The sequence below is a fragment of the Pseudorca crassidens genome, chromosome 15 (assembly GCF_039906515.1).
Source record: "Pseudorca crassidens isolate mPseCra1 chromosome 15, mPseCra1.hap1, whole genome shotgun sequence".
Classification (NCBI taxonomy): domain Eukaryota; kingdom Metazoa; phylum Chordata; class Mammalia; order Artiodactyla; family Delphinidae; genus Pseudorca; species Pseudorca crassidens.
The window spans coordinates 15,803,256-15,827,809 of record NC_090310.1 but is presented as its reverse complement, the minus strand read 5'-3'; the positions used below and the strand labels follow the sequence as shown (position 1 = coordinate 15,827,809).

At 50.9% G+C, this 24,554-nt stretch overlaps 1 protein-coding gene across 1 annotated transcript in view; it reads left to right on the top strand.

Moving 5' to 3' along the window:
* Positions 1-23,931, top strand: part of ITGAL (integrin subunit alpha L) — a 40,846-nt gene extending 16,915 nt beyond the window's left edge. Inside the window, exons 12-31 of the mRNA XM_067706146.1 lie at positions 923-1,074; positions 1,410-1,547; positions 1,944-2,141; positions 2,285-2,415; positions 4,370-4,530; positions 4,636-4,787; positions 6,620-6,709; positions 9,039-9,095; positions 9,191-9,261; positions 9,589-9,730; positions 11,621-11,731; positions 12,138-12,217; positions 12,333-12,419; positions 13,846-13,921; positions 18,793-18,906; positions 19,147-19,203; positions 19,294-19,392; positions 19,802-19,897; positions 20,889-20,999; positions 22,552-23,931. Of these exons, the coding sequence (XP_067562247.1) occupies positions 923-1,074; positions 1,410-1,547; positions 1,944-2,141; positions 2,285-2,415; positions 4,370-4,530; positions 4,636-4,787; positions 6,620-6,709; positions 9,039-9,095; positions 9,191-9,261; positions 9,589-9,730; positions 11,621-11,731; positions 12,138-12,217; positions 12,333-12,419; positions 13,846-13,921; positions 18,793-18,906; positions 19,147-19,203; positions 19,294-19,392; positions 19,802-19,897; positions 20,889-20,999; positions 22,552-22,725 (2,297 nt within the window). The 3' untranslated portion in view covers positions 22,726-23,931. The remainder of the gene's footprint in view (positions 1-922; positions 1,075-1,409; positions 1,548-1,943; positions 2,142-2,284; positions 2,416-4,369; positions 4,531-4,635; positions 4,788-6,619; positions 6,710-9,038; positions 9,096-9,190; positions 9,262-9,588; positions 9,731-11,620; positions 11,732-12,137; positions 12,218-12,332; positions 12,420-13,845; positions 13,922-18,792; positions 18,907-19,146; positions 19,204-19,293; positions 19,393-19,801; positions 19,898-20,888; positions 21,000-22,551) is intronic.
* The last annotated feature ends 623 nt before the right edge of the window (positions 23,932-24,554 follow it).

Genomic DNA, 24,554 nt, shown 5'->3' with positions numbered 1-24,554 from the left:
CTAGATTTATCAGTTGTTAACATTTGCCACATTTGTTTATCTCTCTTTATATATACACATATATATGTAAAGAATAACATACATATGTATATATTATTTTATCAGTCAGGATTCTCCAGAGAAACAAAGCCCATAGGATATATCTATATGTATATCTGTATCTGTATCTCTATATAGATACATAATTCTTCTTCTCTCTTTTCCTATCTATCTATCTATCACCTATAAAGAGATTGGTTTTAAGAAGTTGGGTCATGCAATGTAGGGGCTGCCAAGTCTGAAACAGGGCAGGCTGGCAGTCTTGAGGCATCTGCTGCTTTATTTTTAATCTTCATGCAAACTTTGCCTTCTTCTTACTAATATATTCCATTTCATTTTACTCTTTAAAAAGAAGGTAGGGGCTTCCCTGGTGGCGCAGTGGTTGAGAGTCCGCCTGCCGATGCAGGGGACGCGGGTTCGTGCCCGGTTCCGGGAGGATTCCACGTGCCGCGGAGCGGCTGGGCCCGTGAGCCATGGCCGCTGGGCCTGAGCGTCCGTAGCCTGTGCTCCGCAGCGGGAGAGCCCACAACAGTGAGAGGCCCGCATACCACAAAAAAAAAAAAGAAGAAGGTAGTCTCCTTTATAAACCCTTAGGTGAACTGAACCTCAGGAAGATGTCTACCCTGCAGTACGCGGCCGCTTCGTCCTGCGTATGCGTGTTGTCCACAGTTCGAGAAATGCAGTCTTAGACCCTGACGGCAGGATTTGTACTCCTCGGAGCACGTGGCTGCTCTTCTCGGGAGAAGGTCTTCTGGCCGTCTCAATGCGTCTTTGCTACTAACCCAGCTTCTCAGGGTCTCTGCCGCCTTTCCCCCTGGGTTTTACCTTCGTCCAGCAGCCATTGTGTTCCTAACTCCAAGGCCCACGCTCGCTCTCTCCTCAGGCTACACGGTGACCTGGCTGCCCTCCCGACGGACCACGTCGCTGCTGGCAGCTGGAGCCCCCCGATACCAGCACGTGGGGCGGGTGTTGCTGTTCCAAGAGCCAAAGGGCGGAGAACGTTGGAGCCAAATCCAGAAAATAGATGGGATCCAGGTGAGCGTGATTGCAGGGGCGTCCGCCCAAGAGGGGTTTGGAGTGACGCTAGTTATGCTTCCTGCTGTCTTCCGAACACGCGTGCACTTGCTGAGCACTCGCCCTGTGCCGAGCACTGTCACATTTGTTCCCCTGCAAAGCCTCTGAGGTTAGCCTTGTCATCCCCACTTGCCAACTTACGATCCCAACTTGTCTGAATTCATACGGGCTCTGAGTGGGACCCAGGACTTGGACCTTCATTTGAGGGCTTAGAGTAGGACGGATAAGGTGCCCTTGATGGGGAGGGAGGTGTCCTGCTCTAGGCTTCTTCCTCAAACGTCTTCCTCTCCCTGCAGATTGGCTCTTATTTTGGCGGCGAGCTGTGTGGCGTTGACATGGACCAAGATGGGGAGACAGAGCTGCTGCTGGTTGGAGCCCCCCTGTTCTATGGCGAGCAGAGAGGAGGCCGGGTGTTTATCTACCAGAGAAAAAAGGTGGGGACCAGGGCAATGCGTGGAGGCTGTGGGAGAAAGAGACTCCCGTGCCTTCTCTGGTCTCAGTTATTCTGAAAGCCTTTCCCTGCCTGATCCTGTGTTAATCAGACCTTTAGAACAACGACAAACATTAGCAAATATGCAGAGGCGGTTAAAAATGTGTGCAAGGCCCAGTGCCAAACTTTTTATATAGAGGATACCTCGTTTGATTCTCGTAATCACCTTCTGGGATACTATGAGCTTTATTTTACAAATGGGAACATCGCAGCTCAGCAAGGCTGGGCAACTTTCCAAAGGCACAAAGTCACACAGATAACAAAGGTGGGGAGTTCCCTGGCGGTCCAGTGGTTAGTGCTGAGTGACTGAGGTGGGACCTGTTGCCTTGCTCCTTCCCAGCTGGGGTTCGCCATGGTGTCAGAGCTGCACGGGGATCCCGGCTACCCCCTTGGGCGATTTGGAGCAGTCATCGCTGCCCTGACGGACATCAATGGGGATGAGCTGACGGACGTGGCCGTGGGAGCCCCTCTGGAAGAGCAGGGGGCTGTGTACATCTTCAATGGGCAGCAAGCGGGGCTGAGCCCCTGGCCCAGTCAGGTGAGGTACCCCGCCTGCCAATCAGAACCCATTCCCAGGCAGCTGGCAGCCACCAAGCCCCAACCCCACTCCTCAGCCCGACTCTTCCCGCCCTTCCACCCGTCCTCTCCCCAGCTTAGCATGAATCTCTCTCTTGGTCTCAGCGGATAGAAGGGACCCGGATGCTCCCAGGAATTCGATGGTTTGGACGCTCCATCCACGGGGTGAAGGACCTTGGCGGGGACGGCCTGGTAGATGTGGCTGTAGGGGCTGAGAGCCAGGTGATCGTGCTGAGGTAAGATGGGACTCCTGAGTCCTACCTGGGGATGATTTCAGTCCTCATCGTTTCAGCAGTTACGATGCACTAGGCATCGTCCTAAATGCTTATCGACATCGGCGCATTCGGTCCTCGGCTCAACCCTGTGAGTTTGGTTCTCCTTTTTTTTTTTTTTCTTTTTTTGCGGTACGCGGGCCTCTCACTGTTGTGGCCTCTCCCGTTGCGGAGCACAGGCTCCGGACGCGCAGACTCAGCGGCCATGGCTCACGGGCCCAGCCGCTCCGCGGCATGTGGGATCTTCCCGGACCGGGGCACGAACCCGTGTCCCCTGCATCGGCAGGCGGACTCTCAACCACTGCGCCACCAGGGAAGCCCTGGTTCTCCTTTTATACCGGCTTTGTGTCTGGCTCCAGGTTAAACAGCTGCTATTCAGTGACAGACTAGAATTTGAACCCAGGCCTGTCTAACACTAAAACCTCCTAGAGAGATGTGGGATGGCTTTAGAACCTGGTGACCTGTATTCAAGTCGAAGCTCTGCCGCTGACTTCTTGGGTGATCTTACCCCAGTCACTTTGCTTCTCAAGACCTCAGTTTCTTCATCTTTGAAATGGTGATGGCATTTCCTGCCTGACCCAGATCTTAGAGTCACTGGAAGCCTCATGTAACGTCATCTAGTGACTAGATACTGTCTTCAATACGGAACAAGTCATTGGCTACAGTGTATGTGTGGGGAAACATAATAAAAAAGTAAAGCAAATAAATAGATCATTACAATTGTGATAAGTGCCATGAGGGACATGAGCAGTGTTCTGTGAGAGAGAATAGCAGGGGAGACCTACTATAGGCTGGTGGCCAAGAAAGGCCTTTCTGAGGAACTGGGACTTGAAAGATGAGAAAGAGCCAGGCTTGCAGAAATCTGGGGTAAGAGCTTTCCATGTCGAAAGCCCAGGAGGTGCCAAGGCCGTAAGGCAGGCAAAAGTGTGACGTGTTCAAGGCACGGAAATAGGGTCAGTGTGGTAGGAGGTGAGACTGGAGAGGAGGGACTTCCCTGGTGGTCCAGTGGGTAAGACTCCATGCTCCCAATGCAAGGGGCCCGGTTTCAATCCCTGGCAGGGAACTAGACCCCACATGCCTCAACTAAAGATCCCCCCGCATGCGGCACTGAAGATCCCACGTGCCACAATTAAGAACCAGTGCAGCCCAAAAAAAAAAGAAGACTGGAGAGGCAGATGGTATGGCACAGACAGTGAAAAGTTTAGATTTTATTCTGAATACCATGGGGCATCCTTGAAAGGTTACTGGCATGGAAGCTCAATATCTTTGTTCCCTGACCAGGGATCAAACCTGGGCCCTTGGCAGTGAAAGCTCGGAGTCCTAACCACTAGACCACCAGGGAATTCCCTGACTTCTCTTTTTATAAATTCATTCATTCATTCATTCATTTTTATTTTTAGCTGCGTTGTTGCTGCGTGCCGGCTTTCTTTAGTTGTGACAAGCGGGGGCTGCTCTTCGTTGAGGCATGCGGGCTTCTCATTGCGGTGGCTTCTCTTGTTGCGGAGCACAGGGTCTAAGCGTGCGGGCTCAGTAGTTGTGGCGCGTGGGCTCAGTAGTTGTGGCGCACGGGCTTAGTTGCTCCGCAGCATGTGGGATCTTCCCGGACCAGGGCTCGAACCCGTGTCCCCTGCATTGGCAGGCGGATTCTTAACCACTGCACCACCAGGGAAGTCCCGACTTTTCTTTTTAAAAGCTCATTCTTCTGTGTGAGAAATGGGTCAGAAGGCTGCTAGGAAGAATTATCATTATGGGGAGCCCTAATGAATTATCATTATTATTTTCATTGCAAAGAGACAGTGACACTGAGGTCTGCTTTAGGGAACGGGAGTCCTCTGGCCTCTGCTAGCTGGAGCCCCAGGTCTGGCTGGGGATGGCAGTTGAGGCCGAGAGAGAGCGTCGGTTGTTTCCTTCCCTGAAGCTCCCGGCCTGTGGTGGATATCATCACAACCATGTCCTTCTCCCCGGCTGAGATCCCAGTGCATGAAGTCGAGTGCTCGCATTCCTCCAGCGACAAGAAGAAGGAAGGCGTTAACATCACAGTCTGTTTCCAGGTCAAGTCTCTCATCTCCCAGTTCAAAGGTCAGTGCTACCTTCCTGCTTCCCAGCGCAGCTGCCTGCCCCAAATCCAGGCTCACGGCCCCAGGATCCGCCATCATTCAACTCTTGCCTTTCCACCCTGCCCAGGGCACCTGGTTGCCAACCTCACTTACACTCTGCAGCTGGATGGCCATCGGACCAGAAGCCGGGGGTTGTTCCCAGAAGGGAAACATGAGCTCAGCAGGAACACAGCTGTCACCTCAGTCAAGTCCTGCACTGGGTTCTGGTTCCACTTCCCGGTAAGGAGCCAGCAAGTCTGCTCAGGGGAGGGAAGGGGAGGACGAGCTGACCGCAGCGGGAGGCAGCCCCAGTGCCAGGCTCGGCTCCATCGCTGTCCAGCACAGGTCACAGGTCACCTTGATCTCCTGGTCCTACCGTTTCCTCTTCTGTATCACAGTAGTAACAATACCTTCAGCATATTTTCTTCTAGTCCTTACTCCACATCCATAGGCATTTTAAACATGATTACAATTGTAAAGTACTTACCATTTTTTCCCTACTCTTTTCACACATCATATATTAATGCTGCAGCCCAGCTTTCAGATTATTTTTAATGGCCACAGAATATTCGGTCCTATGGAATATTCAGGCACGGTGGTGTGTCACTATTTGCCAGGTACACGTGGTCATTTTTCATTATTATTATTGAAATATTTATTTATTCATTTATTTGGCTGCACCAGGTCTTAGTTGCGGCACTCGGTATCTTCGTTTGCCGTGTGGGTGTTTTATTATTAACATCCATCCCAGGGCTTCCCTGGTGGCGCAGTGGTTAAGAATCCACCTGCCAATGCAGGGGACATGGGTTCAAGCCCTGGTCCAGGAAGATCCCACATGCCGCGGAGCAACTAAGCCCGTGTGCCACAACTACTGAGCCCGAGTGCCACAACTACTGAAGCCTGAGTGCCTAGAGCCTATGCTCCGCAACAAGAGAAGCCACTGCAATGAGAAGCCCGCGCACCACACAAAGAGTAGCCCCCCGCTCGCCACAGCTAGAGAAAGCCTGCACGCAGCCACAAGGATCCAATGCAGCCAGAAATAAATAACTAAATGTATTAAAAAAAAATGCACCCCAGAAAGAATTTTTTTAAGTTCTTGTTAGTTTAGATAACTGCCAAAATACCCAAATTCTGTTTGCTTATATCTGTTCTGTATGAAATAAGCTTGATATTAAATTTTATTCTGGCCTCAAATATTTCATAAGAGACTGAATACGTGATTGGTATACTCAGTATAAGATTTTGAAGTTTATTTTCAAGTTTTTATTATGGGAAATTTCAGACATACAAAAGTAGAAAAAGAGTTTAATGAACCGCCAAACAGCCATCACCCATTTTCAACAATGATCAGCTCACGATCTCATTTCGTTCAGAGCCTCTCTGCCTCCTCATACCCGTAACCCGCATTACAAGATTTGGAAATTTTAAACATAAATTTGCCAGAGAAGAGGCACTGTGACATGATGGAAAGACTTTAGACTTGGGAGTTGGACAGATCTGGGTTCGCTTCCCAGTTCTAGTCCTTAGGAAAATTGTGTCACCTTTGTACACCTCACTTTCCTCGTCTCTGATGTGGGGATAATAATGCCGACCTCTTCGAATTGGGGGAACCTTTAGGTGAGGACAAAAAGTCCTCCAAAGTGAGCGTCTCCAAAGTGTCAGGCACTGGTAATAACATAAAAGACTGAGACCCACCCCTGTTGTCAAGGAACTGGGATATTCTACTTATTCTAGAGTATTCTTTTCTTGTGCAAACTTTGATAATGGTTGCCTAGAGGAGTTTGACAAAGATTCAGGGACTTCTGTTAGGACTCAGTGGGGAAAAGTGCCGTGGTTGATGACTGATGTCTGCCTTGGGATTGGGGCTGAGGGATGAACACTCGTACTGAGAAGCAAGCTGGGCATGTCATAAACACCTGATGTATAGTAAACATCCCTCCACTCCTGGTAAGGTCTCAGACAACTAGCTACTGGAATTTCATCCTTTATAAAGTATGGACAAGTTGTGCCTTTTACTGGAAGTGTGGTAAAGGTTAAACTCATGACATAGGGTGTATTCTTATTGCCCTCAGGTGTGCACTCAAGACCTCATCTCTCCCATCAATGTCTCCCTAAATTACTCTCTCTGGGAGGAAGAAGGGACACCGAGGGACCAAAGCGCGGTAAGAAGAGATCAGCTGGAGAAACTGATAGGAAATAAGGGAGAACAGAAGTTCAATTTGTCAGGACTGTATTACGTTGGCTTCAAGCAATAGAAATGAAATATGCTTACTTAAGCAGAAAGGAGTCTATGGGAGTTTGTATTTAAGAGAAATTTGGAAAACTGGGATTGGGAAGATGGAGGAGCAGGGTAGGTGGAGGCTCTGGGGGCTCTCAAGAGGAAGAAATAATGGATGGACTTCCCAGGGCACGGCCCCTTCCATGCGTCCCTCTGTGCATCAGCTTCAGACCTCATTAGGCTTCTAACCTGGGCGAATACTAACAGATGCAAATTACAGGGAGAGAACACCAGAAAGCCTAGGACCATCCCTTATCTGTGGAAGGACAGGGTATCCTAATTAGCCTTCTCGCCCAAGGGTGTTCCGTTGAGGGCAGGTAGTTCCCTCAAAGCCTAATTGGGGTGCCCTTGTTATGTAAAAGAAGAGGAAAGCACTCTCTAGCCTAGTCTCCTGGATCCCACGCTCCCTACCCAGTGCGAAAGCCTAATTTCCTCTTCTGAAATCCTTGACACTCAGCTGGTGGTTTGGCTTCTGTCGGAAGGCGGCAGGGTCTGATGGAAAGAACCTGGGCCTGGAAGCCTGAAGATGTAGATCTGTTTTTTTCTGGCACAAGCAGGTCTGTCTTTCTTTGGGACGGTTTCTGCATCTCTGCATTCTGAGGTCGCTTTCAGGGCCGGAGCTCCGTGACTGATAAACACACTCCTTCTTGTGGTTTTTGGCAGCTTGCGCTGAGTGCCCTGCCCCGCAACCTGCCACCCACTCAGGATGTATAGGGACAGCCAGCAGTTTCTCCCATCGGCACTAATTAAAAGAATAAAATAAAAAAGTCAAACTGTGTGGTGCAGCAACTCAGGCTTCAAAGGAGACCTGGGAATTCCCTGATGGTCCAGTGGTTAGGACTCCAAGCTTCCACTACAAGGGGCACGAATTCGATCCCTGTTTGGGGAGCTAAGATCCCGAAAGGTGTGTCGCCCGGCCAAAAATAATAATAATAATAATAAACAAATTAAAGGCTAATTTAAAAAAAAGAGAGAGAGAACTGAGGTCACAGTTGTCAAAAAGTCTTCCTGGGGGAAGTGTCCTTTGTTCCGGATCTCACAGAATGAGTAGATTTTGCGTAGGTTGAGAGAGAAGAGGCACGATTTTAAGTTCGGGGGAAATGGGGAGGTGGGCTCAGCTTCTGGCAGGACAACTGAACAAGACAGAGGCCCTGGATGCCCCTTTGGGGACAGGCTGTGGTCTGGTGGGTGGTGGGGAATCTGCGTGGGAATGTTGGGGTGGCAGCGAGCAGTCAGCGGAAGCTGCCAGGAGCCCCGCCCTTAGGGGAGGGTCTGGAGGCTGCTTGGCAGATGGCCTGGAAGTGGAGGAGGCTGGAGTCTCTTGAGAACATACCGTTGATCACCCATAAAACACTCCTGTGTCACCATTACCCTCAACTGCCGAATATGGCTTGCGAGGCTGGGGGGAATCTGCACCCTGCTTCCCTCTCCTGCCCCTCCTGACACGCGGCACTCCCGCCAGTCCGAGCATCTTCCTGCTCCTTACACGGGCACAATCTCTCTTGCCTTGGCCTTCACGTAAACTGTTCTTTCTTCGTCTCTTTCCATTCTCTTCACCTGGCTCCCTCCTCCTCACCCTGTGGATTTCAGTTGAGATGCCATCCCTTCAGGAAGCTTCCCTGATCTCCAAGCGTATGATAGGATCCCCTTCTACATCCTCTAAACATACCCTGTACCTGTCCCATCCTCACACTTGAGGATGCCGGGCCGTTTCTCCCACCAGCCTGGGAGGACGGGCAGTGTGTCTGTTTTGATCTCTGCTGGGGGGGTCTGGCCCAGAGCAGAAATTCTGGAAATGTTGAAAAAACTGGCCTTGATCTGATAAGAGATGGAGAGCTGGGGTTCACAGAGGAGAACCACGGGAGGAGCTAGTCCCAGGCAGGGGAGTCTAGAGGCTGCGCGGCCAGGTGCTGCTCCCAGCAAAGCCTGGGAGAACCTGGGGGAGCTGCTCTGTCAAGGCCCAGATCTCATGGCCAGGACAGGAGGTGGACACCCTGAGCCTCCCTCAAGGAACTGCCACCAGAGGAGTGTGGCACAGACAGCCTTGGGCTGAGTTGGGAGGTTGGGGCCTGCCCCGGGAAGGCGTTGGCTCCTGAGAGGGCCCCGACCACAGCCAGCCCAGCGGAGCACCAAGCTCTGAGCCCCTCCAGCTCTCCTCCATCAGTTCTGCTGCCTCAACTATTCTCTCCTGTCTCCCCCTCCTCCGTGCTCAGCAGGGCAAGGACATCCAGCCCATCCTGAGGCCCTCACCACACTCGGAGACCAAGGAGGTAAGAGGGGAAGAGGGGCAGACAGAGAGGCCAAGGTCCAATCTTCCTGGGTGTGGGGATCTGAGCCTCCTGGTCCTTTCTTCTTGGCCTTCCAGATCCCTTTTGAGAAGAACTGCGGAGAGGACAAGAAGTGTGAGGCTAACCTGGGGCTGACCTCCACTGCAAGGTCTGTACGGCCTCCTATTTCACTCGATGTTTTCCTGAGGCAGCTCCTGTGTATAAAAAGAACATAGGACTTCAGGTCGGAAGACCCCCACGGCCACTGACTCCGTTTGTCGTCTGGGCCTTAGTTTCCCCCTCTGAGAAATGCTGGTGCCTTGCAGCTCTCCTATCAGGAATAGATGAGATCGCAAAACTTAAAGCCTGTGCACAGGAGCTTATTTTTGTGTATTTCTTTCTTCTGGCCTACCGGATCCCTCAGTTCTGAAAGTCCCCACCTCTGATCCTGCTTCCTTTGTTGGCCCCCATAACTTTGCCCTGATCCTCCCCCCAGATCCAGAGTCCTGCGTCTGACCCCCTCCGCCAGCCTCTCTGTGGGGCTGACACTGAGGAACTTGGGAGAAGACGCTTACTGGGTCCACCTCAGCCTGAGCTTCCCTCGGGGACTCTCCTTCCGCAAAGTGGAGACACTCAAGGTGAGCGAGAGGGTGGGGTCTGCCCACAGACCACGTGCCAGGCTTGTCCTGCCTCTTGGAGCCCCAGGCGGTCAGGACAGCCTGAAGATGTGGGCGGAGGTCTTCGGACCACCTCTGGGTTCTCAGCCTGATGGCCACCCTCGAGCTGTGTGAGCTGAGATACAAGGTTCATCCTCTGTGAGCCTCGGATTCGCGACCAAGAAATGAGGCTGGGGACATCACAGGGTTAGAGGGTTGCATGAAATGGAGAGTGTGACAGAGGCTCATGGACCTGGTGACCAAGAAGTTGTGCACAGGTTCAGGGAGACTGAGCTACCTTCCTCCTAAAGGTGACCAACTTGTCTTTGAGGGATGGCCTGGGTTGTTTTATTATTTCATTATTTTTTTCTTCTAATTTTATTGAGATATAATTGACATACAGCACTGTATAAGTGGAAGGTGTACAGCATAATGATTTGACTTACATACATCATGAAATGATCATCACAATAAGTTTAATGCATATGCATCATCTCGTATGGATACAAAATTAAAGAAATAGAAAAAACATTTTTGTGTGTGATGAGAACTCCTAGGATTTACTCTCTTGAGCTGGGTTATTTTAAGTGCAACTTTTATTTTTTAAATTATTGTTACTAAAGTAATACATAATCACCGCAGAAACTTGGAAATTACAGAGAAGTTTAAAGAAGACAAACACCCGTACTTATACAACCCACAATTATGACTTTTAATATTTTGGTGTTTATCCTTCTGTTTTTCTATACACATAGGTACATATTATTGATACATTGTATATTTATTCTATATTTTAACTAATTGGCATTTTGCTCTCCATATGGTTATTTTTCCTCCATTTTTTTTTTTTTTTTTTTTTGCGGTACGCAGGCCTCTCACTGTTGTGGCCTCTCCCGTTGTGGAGCACAGGCTCCGGACGCGCAGGCCCAGCGGCCACGGCTCACGGGCCCAGCCGCTCTGTGGCATGTGGGATCCTCCCGGACCGGGGCACGAACCTGCGTCCCCTGCATCAGCAGGTGGACTCTCAACCACTGCGCCACCAGGGAAGCCCTTCCTCCATGTTTTTAAAAAAATTTTGAATTTTGAAATTTAAAACAAAAATGTTGAGCCATACAATATTTGTCTTTTTGTGTCTGTCTTACATCACTTAGCAAGATGTTCTTCACCTTAGCGTTATGTTTTTGAGGTTCATCCCTGTGATAGCAGGTATGAATTTCATTCCTTTTTAAGGCTAATATTCCATCACATGGATAGACCACATTTTGCTTATCCGTTCATCTGTGGATGGATCCTTGAATTATTCTTATACAGCAACATTAAATGCTTTCTTAAGGGGTATCTAGTAAAGTGATTGAGAACTTGAGATCTGGGGTCAAACAGACCTGTATTCAAGTTCCTACCAGATCCCTGCCGGGTTACCCAGTTGTGAGACTGGGGGGAAGTCTCTCGACTGCTCTGAGCCTCTATTTCCTTATCTGATTTTCTTCCCAATCTGAACTGAAATCTGTGGCTTCCAGACAGCGATGAAGATAAAGGGTTTTGTCCTCTTTAGCCCAGGATCAAGTTCATTTTGTAAATGGTTGCTGAATGTGTGGACGTAGCAGCATTTTAACTCTCTCCTGTGATTGTACCACAATTCACTGAACCATTCCCACCTCTTTGGATTGTTTGATCACTTCCAGTTTTTCCCTGTGATAAACAGGATTGCAGGGAACATCTTTGTACTGAACCCCTGGCTGTACCCCTGACTCTTCGGCCCCACCTTTCTGCAAATGTGCCCTGGCCGGGGGGAGGGAGCTGAGGGTTGGTGGCCTCTGGGGAACTCTTAGCCTTGCCCACTAAAACGCTCCTTCTCTCTCTTCTCACCCCCAGCCCCACAGCCAGATACCTGTGAGCTGCGAGGAGCTTCCCGAGGAGACCAAGCTTCAGAGCAGGGCCCTCTCTTGCAACGTGAGCTCTCCCATCTTCAAAGCAGGCAGCTTGGTGAGTGCTTCCAGCCCCCAGGAGTCAAGCAGCCAAGGGGCTGTAAGCTCAGGAGGGGAGGGAGCTCCTGGCTCTGGGGAAGGTGAAGGTGATTGGAAAGGCAGGGCTTATCCCTACCCCAAGAGAATGTGTGCAGAGGTGTCCTGTGTCGTGTTTGAGAGCCTGGACTTTGGAATCAGAGAAACCCAGGGTTAGGTCATTCATTTTGTGACCTTACACACATGACTTAACCACTCAGAACCTCAGTATCCTCATCTCTACAATGGGGATAAAACACCCAGCCCAGGGCTTGAGATAAGCTGTCACTGTGACTATGGCAGTGGGGGCATGGGGGCTGTGAGGGGCTAAGGCGGCCCCCTGAGGGCCAGGCACCTTCCTTCTTCATTCCCGTCTCCTCCCCTGACAGGTTGATATCCAGGTGATGTTTCATACGTTGCTGAACGGCTCCTGGGGGGACTTTGTTGAGGTGCACGCCAATGTGAGCTGGTGAGCAGGCCCCAGGCAGGCCCCTGCCAGCATCTCCTCCCACCCTGGCCTCAGACTGTCACACAGTCCTGGCCAGACTGTCTCCTAACACTGCCCTCTACCTTGCCCCCTGCAGCAACAATGAGGACTCAGGCCTCCTGGGGGACAACTCGGCCACCACCAGCATCCCAGTCATGTACCCCATCAACATCCTCACCAAGGAGTGAGTCCTGAGCGGCCGTCCCCCCTCTCCTCCCACCTCAGCCTCCCCACCCAGGGCCCCAGCCTTCCTCCCGGGGCTATCGATCTCTGAGTCAGATCGATACTTATGGTAGAAGAAAATGTGACTGAATGCTGACCTGATGTGAGCTTCTGCTCCAGCTGCACTGCGCAGCTGAGGGCTTCCCCTGGAGCTTTCGACACCTCGCGAGGCACCTTGCCTCTCTGATTTACTGATGAACAACGAGGCTCAGAGAAGGGAGGAATCTGCCCAGAGTAGTACAGCTAGGAAGTACTGACACCAGCATCTGAACTTAAATCTGTCTTACTCCAAACTCCAGCCAAGCTCTTGAACATTGCCAGCCGTGCTAGGTTCCCTCTTCCCCGGGGCCAAGAGTGCTGGAAGAGATAGAAAAGTTTTCACAGTGACTCTTGCCCACAGAGAGTTTATGGTCAGGTTGGAGAACCCAGACACACAGAGTGAGTGTCTTAGAATGCTGTGGCAGGAAGGACCCATGGGGATCACTAGCTGGGTTTTCTCATTTACAGAAAAGAGGATGAAGCCAGAAAAGGGAAGTGGCATTTTTAAGTCGGCTCAGTGAGATAAGGGCGGGACCATGTCTGAGCCGGGGTCCCCAGTGCTTTTGAACATAAATGCCAAACACAATATTGTCTGAGGTGTGATATGAAATTAGAGCCAGGAAAGATGATGTGAATTGGAGGAGACTTGAAAGGAGTCATGCAGAATAGGGGCTTGAACTGGGGTCTGGAGGATGAGGAGGTTCAGATAAGGGCTAGGAAGAAAGGCAGCCATTCTCATCAGAGAGATTAGCAAAGGGAAAGGCATGGGGGAGGCAAACAGTGGGGCAGATCCGGGGAGCAGGGGGTGGGCAGGCCCAGAGGATGGTAGGTATATGTGGGGAGCAGTGGGCAGGCAGACTCGGAAGCGGGCAGGTCTGGATGTCGGGGAGCTTTGGACCTGACCCTTGGGGACAGCAGGGAGCCATTGATGGATTCGGAGGAGGAGCGTGGCAGGATCAGAGAGTGATATTAGGAAGGTCATTAGACGGATTGGGTGGGAGAGCAAGCCAGAAGCTGGTGCACTTCTTGAGGAGATGAGCAGTGGGGCCCAAGGACAGTGGAGGCTCCGGCGACGTGGCGTCTAGTGGGGAGAACACAGCTCCAAAAGCCATCCACTTGTGTTCCAGTCCTTGTCCCCCACTGCAGGACTTTGGGCAAGACTGACCCCTTCAGTGAGCCCTAGTTTCCAAAGGGCAAGAGCAGAGCAGTGTCAGGATGACATGAGATCGTGCCTGCACCGTCTCTAGCACAGTGGCTGGCAACTCCGAGGCTTCCCCTGGCCCGGGGTTCCCTGGTTGACTGGGTTGCTGTCTTCTCTGGCTTCTACAGCTGCTCCTCTCTCTCCACAGCCAGGAAAACTCCACGCTCTATATCAGTTTCACCCCCAAGGGTCCCAAGATCCACCATGTCAAGCACATCTACCAGGTATGAACCTCAGTGTGAAAGGGTCCTTAGAGGTTTCACGTTCAGCCCCATCCTGAGGACCAAGGATGCAGAGACCAACTAGACTCAGTCCCATCCTCAACGGGCCCAGCCCTCCACCTCGTTCTGTGATCCTTTCCCTGAAATGCTCCCAGTGGCGCATACTCACCAGCTCCTTTCCAACTCTGGATAAATTATTTCTGGAATCACAGAACTTGAGAGCCAGAAGGGCTCTGGGGGAGAACCTAGTTTTGGGGTTGTTGTTGTTTTAATTTATTTTATTGAAGTATAGTTGATTTACAGTGTCGTGGGGTGTTTTTGTTTTTTGACGTAGAAAGTTCCCATTTATTTTAGGATTCCATTATATAGACATTTGATCTCCTAATTGTGTTCTCAGTTAGGTACAGAATCAGATTCATGTTTTCCGGAGAGAACCTAGTTTGGTTTTTTTTTGCTGCACTGTGAGGCTTTTGGGATCTTAGTTCCCCAACCAGGGATCGAACTCGGGCCAGCAGTGAAAGTGCCAAGTCCTAACCACCGGACTGCCAGGGCATTCCTGAGAACCTAGTTTTTATTCAAACATTTAATGAGCTACCATTCCAGTTTAGGTACTTTCCTAGGTGGTAGGGCATCAATAAATAAAACAGGGTCCGCAACCACTCACCAAACCCGAGTTCTGAGCCTGGACCTTTATACATGCAAGCCCCGCAATTCACACCCAACCGTGAGAGCTTGTAAGACAGGCAGTGTCGTTCCCATTTTACAGATGAGGAATCTGAGGCATAGACAGGTCAAGTAACTTGCCCTGGTTACCCAGCTAGTAAGGGGAACAGGTCAGAGTCAAACACTTACTTGTATACAAAATCCACGTGTTTAAGTTAGTGGTCCTCGTTTCTCCTGCAATGCTCAGTGCTGTACTAGAGTCATCATTATGGGAACTCAGAAGAGGGAGGCCGCCCCCTGAGTCTAAACCTTGAGGCGTCTAGGGCTTTCTTGAGGTGACCTCAGAGAGGAGCAGGCTCTGAACAAGCCAAGAGCATTTTCATTTTACCGTGGGGGAAACTGAGGCCCCAAAGAGGCACCATCTTCCCCAAGGCCGCACTGAAGTCAGGGCCGACTGGGCAGTAGCTAGCGGGGAAGGACCCGGGGCAGTTCAATCCCCTGCGGAACAAAGGTGGGAGCCATCTCACCTTGACACCTCGATGTCAGGAGAGGAGGGGCCTTTGGGAAGGTCAGATGCCCAGTTGCATTGAAATAGAACGTTCTGAGTGACCAGTGGAGTTGGCTTCCAGTGTCTTTCACTGGGATGGCTCTGGGCTCCCTTCTGGGTCGACCAGGCCAGTCCTTTTACCACCAGAAGAGCGGAAAGAGTCCGACAAACCCCAACTCTGTCGCCTGCGCTCTGTATGACCTTGGGCCAAGGATTCACCTGTCCATGCCACAGTTCCCCACTGTGACAAGTGAGGTTTGGGATGAGAACTTCACAGGTGGTCGTGAGGTTTAAATGGGTCACCTGCTTCCTCTAGAGTGCTTGGCGCAGTGCCTGGGGACGTGGAGGTCGCCACAGGGGTGACGTGGGTGTCGTGCTGCAGCCCTGGCCTTCCCAGCTACTTGGAAACCTTACATTCTTGCCTCACTCTGCCTGGAACCAGCTCAACCCCTTGAGCGCGCGCACTCTCTCTCTCTCTCTCTCTCTCTCCCCGCGCCTCTGAATAGTCACCAGGGCTAGATGCCTCCAGCATCTTCAGCCGTGCATTTGTCTCACTACTGCCTGGCTTGCCAAGCAGCCACTCTTGCTAAAGGCCCTAATGGTCTCCGTTTTAGCTAAACCCAGCACGGCATGGGTCATGGGTGATCCTGTCCCTCCTTCCTGAAGCTGTCCCATTAGTCAGGCCCTGTTTGCCTCAAGGAGGTCAGCTCTAATAACTAAGGTTTACTGTGGGCTAAATAGGCATGGAAACCCAGTGAGAGCTGGCCAGCTGGGCCACCGGATCTCCTTCCTCGTGGTCTTCTGCTCCCATGGCTGGTTAGGAACATAGGCTTCAGCCAGACCCGAGATCTTTTTGAAGCTCTGCCACTTAAAGCTGTGTGACCTTAGGCAGCTTACTTAACCTCTCTGAGCCTCGGTAAAACGGGGATAATAACACCTACCTTATGGGGTTGTCAGGAGGCACAAATGAGAAAATGCAATTTAATTTAATTTAATTTTTTTTTGGCCATGCACCCGCCCCCTCGACAGTGAAAGCGCAGAGTCCTAACCACTGGACCACCAGGGAATTCCCAGAAAATGCAGTTTAAGAACTTAGCACAATGCTGACACAAACGGTACCTGTCAATATTGGCTGTTTTTAGCATTGTTGTTTTCCCCATCATCCAAGGAAGGTGATAGAACAGAGTGGTTCCAGTCTCTGGAGTCACAGCCTGGGTTAAAATGCCAGCTCTACTACTTGATAGCTTCAGACAAATTAGTGAATCTCCCTGAGCCTCAGTTCTCTCATCTGTAAAATGGGGATGATAGTACTGCCCACCACATAGGAATATTGAAAGAACTAAATGAGATCATGCATTTAGTGAGACTCAGACGAGGCCTAGCATGCTAAGTGTTCATCAAGTGGGGATTGTTACCACCTACGTGTTCTAACCCTCCGTCCTCTGCTTTGTCACCATTGCTATTGCCTCCTAGCAGATTCGGGGCTCTGGGCTTGCGCTACTGATTGTTCTGTTGTGTCTGTTTACACTAGGTGTGTCTCACTTCCAGGGTAAGTGTCCCCCTTCCAAATGACAACTCGGAATTGTGTCCCTCTTGCTCCTCCAATGCACCTGTGCCTGCAGCTGGTCACTGATCTCCTCTGGGATGTCTTCCTAGCATCTTTTGTTGTTGTTGTTGTCTTTTAATGGCTTTATTGAGGTAGAATTCACATACCAATTTACCCATTTAAAGTATACAATTCAATGGCTTTTAGTATATTCACAAAGCTGTGCAACCATCACCATAATCTAATTTTAGAGCGTTTTTATCACTACAGAAAGAAACCCAGTACCTATTTGCAGTCACACCCCCTTCCTCCCTCCCCCAGCACCTGGCAGCCACTACTTTTGTCTCTATAGATTTGCCTATCCCAGACATTACATATAAAAGGAATCCTACAACATGTGGTCTTTTGTTACTGTATTCTTTCACTTAGCATAGTATTTTCAAGGTTCATCCACGTTGTAGCATGGGTCAGTATTTCATTCTCTTTTTTTTTGCGAAATAATATTCCTTTGTAAGACAGGCCATACTTGATTTATCCATTCTTCAGTCTATGGACATTTGGGTTATTTCCATTTTGGGCTATTATGGATAATGCTGCTAGAACATTCCTGTACAGGTTTTTGTGTGGACATATGTTTTGTTTCTCCTGGATATATAACTAGGAGTACAGTTGCTCCTCTTGAAGCTTTGGTCTCAGGATGTTCGAAACCAAATATATCATCTTCCTGTAAGCCAGCATCTCCTTTGGTTTGCTTAGAATCCTTTAAAAGCACCACCTTTTCCTCAAGCAAAACTTCCAAGTCTGGGTGAACGTCTCCTTCCTCTGTACTTGGTTCCACTGTCTCCTCAGGTCCTGTTGTCTATATCCTCTTCTCTCTTCTGACCTCACTACTGCTCAGACTGAGTTCCTCACCTTCTTGCAGCTGGACTATGGCACAGGCTCCCAACTTCTTTCCATTCCATGCCTGCAGTGGGTGCAACCCCCTGGAGCCATCTTCCCCTTGGCTGCCTTCCAGGACTGCCCATTGCTTAGTCATTGGTCCCTAACTTCTGGCCCTCTAGCCTCTGGACACCAGAATCTCATCCCAAGTCTCCTTTCCAGTTTTATCTCCTATCTCTCCTTCCCAGGCACCCTACCCTCTACCACATCACACTCACCCGGTGCTCTCCTAATTCCCTGCATTTTCTCTTCCCGCTGGCTTCCCCCATCTTTATCTGTTAATCCCCTCTCTACCTTTTACAGCTAAATTCAAATGCTGCCTTTAACATTAGGCCATTTAAATTTAACTTAACTGATGCTTTTAAAGTGTCCACAAATGTTTGTTGAATGAATAAATGATAGAACCCCACAAACTGGATATGTATTTCCCTGCTTGACCTGCGATTCATTGGTGCTACTCCTGTGTCACCTTCTTCTACATTTCTGGGTCTTCCAGCCCTAGCACAGACAGATCTTTTTTATAAAAGGCACTTAGGAAATGCTTTTTTAAAGAAAATCTTGGCTGCGCCGCACAGCTTGTGTGATTTCAGTTCCCCGACCAGGGATTGAACCCAGGTCACAGCAGTGAAAGCCTGGAATCCTAACCAGTAAGCTACCAGGGAACCCCCAGGAAATGTTTCTTAAATAAATTCAGTGCACTTGCCAAAATGTTTTTCCCAAATAATTTTTGCATCTATCCTTGTTAAATGTCCTTCCTTCTTTCACTCATTCAAATAACTACTTTTTGCGAGGCTGGTTATGTGCTGGGTAGTGTGTCAAGGCCGTAGGGAATTGCAGGTGAAATGAGCCACAGCTCCTGCCCTCTCACAGCTCACAGTCTAGGGGGGATAAACGCACACAAGCAGATGCTTTGCCATCTTGCTGGGGAACGAGGGTGCTGTGCGAGAGTCAGCCAAACCTTCAGGGATGATGTTTGAGCAGTACCTTGCAGGATGGGCAAGGGTTAGCCACATGGAGGAAGCAGAGAAGCGCGTAGAACCCATGCTGTAAGGTTATGGTTGACCATTGCCCACTGCCCAATGAAGAGCGGGCCCTTGGGTCCCAGCCAAGGAGGATTGGATCTGGGGTGGCCATTGGGGTGGCATTCAGGGCTCTGCAGCCCCTTGTCCTCTGTACCAGGTGAGGATCCAGCCTTCTGTCTATGACCACAATGTGCCCGCCCTGGAGGCCTTGGTTAGGGTACCACAGCCTCACGGCAAGGGGCCCATCACGCACAAGTGGAGCGTGCAGACGGTGAGTGTGGGCCTCAGAGGGAAGGGCGTGCAGGTCTCTGGGGGTGAGCTCATGATGTGGGCGTGGGGGGAGATGTGTGGGGACAGGAGTGAGCATGACTGAATCTGCCAGGGGCCAGTGGGGAAGAACTGGGATGCAAGGTGGTGTCTGAGAGTGGGGAAGAATGCAGGTCTGGCCTCAAGGGGCGGGCCTCCCCTCTCAGCTCTGGACTAACTGAAGACCTCGCCTCATCCTTCCCAGGAGCCTCCTGTCACCTGCCACCGTGAGGAACTGGAGAGTCCATCTGATATGGCTGAGGTGTGGGCCGTGACCTCAGAACTGGGGTGGGGGCTGGCCAGGGGGCAGGTGGGAGGAGACCTCCCTGACCCCCCGCTGTCCTTCCCGCAGCCTTGCTCACTTGGAGCCGAGTTCCGCTGCCCAGTGGTCTTCAGGCAGGAGATCCTCGTCCAAGTGATCGGGACGGTGGAGCTGGTGGGGGAGATCAAGGTAGCTGGCAACAGACTCCAAGTGGTTCTGGGGGGGCCTCGAGGGGTGGGGGGTGGGCTTCCCCCCCAGAGAGCCTCCTTGCATTTTTTGTTCTGTCTTGAGGAAATAGCCCCAATGTTTACACAGTTGCAGATGAAAGAGGACCACGATTTGTTTAAAATTCGCAGGACTGTTTTCAGGGGCCTACAGATAATTCCTAGATGTTCTTTATAGGAAAAATGTCCTCCCAACAATGGCAAACGGCACGTTAGAATGCTCCAGGAGAGAATGGGGTAGCGATGGTGCACCCACTAGGACCCATTTTCCTCTGCCTCTGCCCCTTGAGTTGCACTGGGGGGCAGAAGTCAGTGGCGTCTGGGTCCTTGTTCCCTCTGGCCTGATGCCCCACCCCCGCCCCTCCCTCCCACAGGCCTCCTCCATGTTCAGCCTCTGCAGCTCCCTCTCCATCTCCTTCAGCAGCAGCAAGCACTTTCACCTCTACGGCAGCAACGCCTCCCTGGCCCAGGTATCTCTCTACCTCCTCAGGAGACCCGGGAGCAGAGGGCAGCAGAGGAATGGGAGGAACCCAGGGCAGAGCTAGGAGAGCTGGAGCTGGGAGTGTGGGCAGCCACAGAGGAGGTTTGGGCTTTAGTGCTGTAAGAACCTCCCTACAGGGCTTCCCTGGCGGCACAGTGGTTAAGAATCCGCCTGCCAATGCAGGGCACACGGGTTCGGGCCCTGGTCCGGGAAGATCCCACATGCCGCAGAGCACCTAAGCCCATGCGCCACGACTATTGAGCCTGCGCTCTAGAGCCCGCGAGCCACAACTACTGAAGCCCGTGCACCTAGAGCCCGTGCTCCGCAACAAGAGAAGCTACCGCAATGAGAAGCCCGCGCACTGCAACGAAGAGTAGCCCCCGCTGGTTGCAACTAGAGAAAGCCCGTGCGCAGCCACGAAGACACAGTGCAGCCAAAAATAAATAAATTTTAAAAAAAAGAAAAAGAACCTCCCCACAGCCAAAGCCATCAGCCTTGGCACAAGCAGACCACAAGGTCAAGATGGGTTTGATGGCAACTCAGCCAAGGGGCCCCCACCCCACACGCAGGGCGTGATGGGAGGGGCCCAGCACGTGCAGAGCCTGGCGTTGAGAGAGTGGGCGAGATGGGTTTAAGAGCAGGAAGCTCAGAGCAGGAGAAGGGAAGGGGCAGCTGAAAAAGTAAGCAGAAGCCAGATTCTGAAAGGCACTGCGTGCTGAGCTGGGGTTCTGGCATTTCATCCCAGGCCTAAGGGAAGACTCTTGAGGGTTTAAGGGGGCTGTGGTGCATCTTTGCCTTTTCATTCTGGTGCCTGCAACGCAAGGTGTGCTGGAGAGGGGGTCTGGCCCAAGCCCCATGTCGTGCGTGACACAGTCCAGATGGGAAATGCGGAGACCTAGGGATTGAGGCCAGATTCACAAGAAACGTTAGGGGTGGGAACGGCTTCTTCTCTGCACTCCCCACCTCTCCTCTCCCCACAGGTCATCATGAAGGTCGACGTTGTATATGAGAAGGAAATGGTCTATCTCTACGTGCTGAGCAGTATCGGGGGACTCTTGTTGCTGCTACTGATTTTCTTAGCTCTGTACAAGGTAGGAGCTTCTGCGAGGAACGGGCACCCAGCCAGGCTGGGGAGAGTGGAATTGGCAGGAGTCAGGGAGCAGAATACCAAGATGAGGGGGCTTTAAAGCCAGAAGGGGCCTCAGCCTACTCCTCCTTCTACAGATAAGGCTACTGAGACCCAAAGGGCAAGCAAGACTTTACCGGCATCCCTCAACAAGCACTGGCAGAGCCAGACCTGGGTACCCAGGGAGAGGAAGGAGAAGGACTGTCCCACATATCGAGGGCCAGGCACTGGGACACAGGGGCACAGAACACACACATGGTCCATGGCTTTGAGATGCTCACAGTCCGTGGGGGACACAGACATGAACATGATGGGGGCTATACTATGTGCTCTGGGCCTATGATACAGGGACCTAACTGAGGTTGGGGGAGTCCAGAAAGAGAGAGGTGGCCTTTGAGTTGGGATTTGAAGGATGAGTAGAAGTTAGCCAGATAAAGAGTGCTGGAGGGCAGCTGTTCCACGTGAAAAACTCAAATATTCCAGAAAAGAAAACATAGAAAATCAAAGTTTCTCCCTATTGCAACCCCAGAGGGTTGTCATTAACAACCATTTTGTTTATATTCCTCCATGTTCTAATTTTATTGTTAACGTATATGTGAATGTGTGAGTATGAGAGAGAGAGAAAAGCCAGTGGATGTGTGGATGTATACAAAACATTATATACTGCTTGGGAGCTTGTACTTCCCCCTGGATATTATATCTTGATGTCTTTCTGTCTGAGCACAAACAAATTTGCCTCTTGCTCTTTAGTTTTGTTTTTATAATTTTTTAAAAAAACTTATTTATTTTCTTGGCTGCGTTGGGTCTTCATTGCTGCGCATTGGCTTTCTCTAGTTGCGGCGAGTGGGGGCTACTCTTCGTTGCGGTGCACGGGCTTCTCATTGCGTTGGCTTCTCTTGTTGTGGACCACGGGCTCTAGGCACACAGGCTTCAGTAGTTGTGGCTCGCGAGCTCAGTAGTTGTGGCGCACGGGTTTAGTTGCTCTGCAGCATGTGGGATCTTCCCGGACCAGGGCTCGAACCCATGTCCCCTGCATTGACAGGCGGATTCTTAACCACTGTGCCACCAGGGAAGTCCCAAAAGGCTCTTGTTACCAACATCTCTGCACACTTGTCCAGAAGTTTTTTAGAATCAATTCCTAGAGCTGGTATTACTGAGCCAAAGAATATATATCTTTTGAGCTTTCACCAGAGAGTGCATGGCCCCTACTAATAAGCCCTATATAAGTGCAGGCTCTTGCTGTTAGTATTACTAGATATTGTCAAATCACCCACCCGCAATAATGGTATGTGACATTTTGATGAGCCTCAGGAATGAACTATTAAACGTACAGCTTTTTAACATATTGCCAAGAAGCAGGTGTGGCAGATCCCCTTGCCCCATCCCCAGAGCAGATGCCACCTGTCTGTGGCATGTGTGACTTATCCCTATAAACGGTACTTTCATGTTTTGCAGGGGCCGAAGGGTCCACAGGGCTCTGTGGACTCTTTGTTTACTCAAGTCTTGTCTTCCTACAGGTTGGTTTCTTCAAACGGAACCTGAAGGAGAGGATGGAGGCGACCGTAGATGCTTCAAATGAAACCACTGGAGAAGACGCTGGGCAGCCGGCGTCTGGGGAAGAAGCCAAGGACCCGGGCTGCCTGGAGCCCCTCCACGAGAAGGAGGCCCAGGATGGAGGTGGCAGGGACTGAGGTGCAGGCTGGATGCAGAAGGCCCAGGACTGGACTCGGGATGCCTGGTGCCAGCCTGCCTCTACCTGAATTTCACCATGTGTCATTGGGCAAGTCACTGCCCCTCCGTGAGCCTCACTTTCCCTATCTTGAACATGGGCCCATTCCTGCCTGCCTCCTTTGCAGGCTTATGGTGAGGATCGTTTGAGGGATGGGCCAGGAAGGCCACAGAGGTGAGGCCTTGTAATTACCATGTGGTCCTGGCTCCCACCGGCCCCTGTGAGTTTCCTTCCCTGGAAGAGAACATCTGATCTAAATTTTGGAGAAACAGTCATCTCAGGGCCTAGCGACACTCCAGGCCCGCATACCCACCTGCCCTTGGATGTCCGCAGAGGCCTCAAGCCCCCAGAACCTTGCGTTGCATCCTCTCCTGCCTGGAATGCAGTCAGCTTTCAATTCTCCTACCAGAGAGCAAATCTCATCTGTGTCACTACATTGCTCCTGGAAACCCCTTGCCCTTTGGCTAACAGTCAGGTTCCTTAATAGGCCTTCCAACGTCTGCAAAACTGGGCTGTTCCCTTCCCAGCCTCTTCTCGAGAGAGCCCGCCTCCCTTTCTAAGCGCCAGTTAACCAGCCTTTTCACTTGCCCAGCTCCTTCCTTCACCCAGACTCTTCTCACTTCCTGGAACATTCCTCCTGCCTCCTTTTCCTGCCTAACCCTCTCTCAGCCTTCAGATCTCAGTTCACACATAACTTCTGCAGGGCAACCCCCCAACCCCAACTCAGTTTGGTTCCCATATTATACACGCTTACACTAGCCCGCACTTGTCCTGCATAGCACTGATCATATTCGTTAATTGTTAAGTGATTTACTTAAATTAAACAGTGGACTCCAGCGGGGTAAGGATCATACTTCTTGTTCACCTTGGGACCCCTGGTGGTATCACAGAACCAGACACATAGTAGGTACTTGAGACAATTCCACTGAATTGTGAGGGTGCCTGTGGGAAGATAGAGAAAAAAGCTTGGATGGGCCCCATGGCAACCCCATCCAACAAGGCTCAGTCTGCCCCAGGCGCCTGCCCCCTCCCTCCACAGCCCCACCCCGTACTCCATCACATCCCACTGTGGCCCCCACCATCAAGGATGGAAACTATGTCCGTTTACCTGGCTCCCAGTGCCAAGCACAGCGCCTGTACATATTTACCAAATAAATTAAGAATTCTGCCCAATTTTGTGATGTTTTTGTGCTGGTGCGACATTCCAGCCTGGCTCAATTAAATGAAAATTTCCTGGAATTAAATGGGAATTCCAGTGGTCAGAACTTGGAGTTTTCACTGCCAAGGAGCCGGGTTCGATCCCTGAGCGGGGAGCTAGGATCCCACAAGCCACCTGGCGTGGCCAAAGAAAAAAGAACATTTCCTTCTCAACCCTCCCACTAAGTGGGACCAAAACAGTCAAATCTTTTTTTCTTTCCTTTCTCCCTTCTCCTTCTCCTTCTCCTTTTTCTATTTGCTGTGATGACCCTCAGAAACTGACATGTGCAGGACGTTGTCAGTTCATTCAAAGGAAGCAGCGAGAGAGACACAGAAAATAAGGAAAGGTTAGGGAGGCATTGACAATTTCTTAAGCTGTGAGAATAGACCTTCTCTGATACCCCCGCTTTAAATTTTTTTTTTAATTGAGGTATAGTCGATTTATGCCCTCCCCCTTTTTTTAAAGAAATGGTTGTTGGGCCTTGACCCTGAAACCACCTCCCCCCACCCCCCCACCCCTGCCTTAGAAGGAACAGAGGGGACTAGTCACTGCTGCCCTCTTGTGGTCAGTAGGACACCAGGGGAGTATTGAGT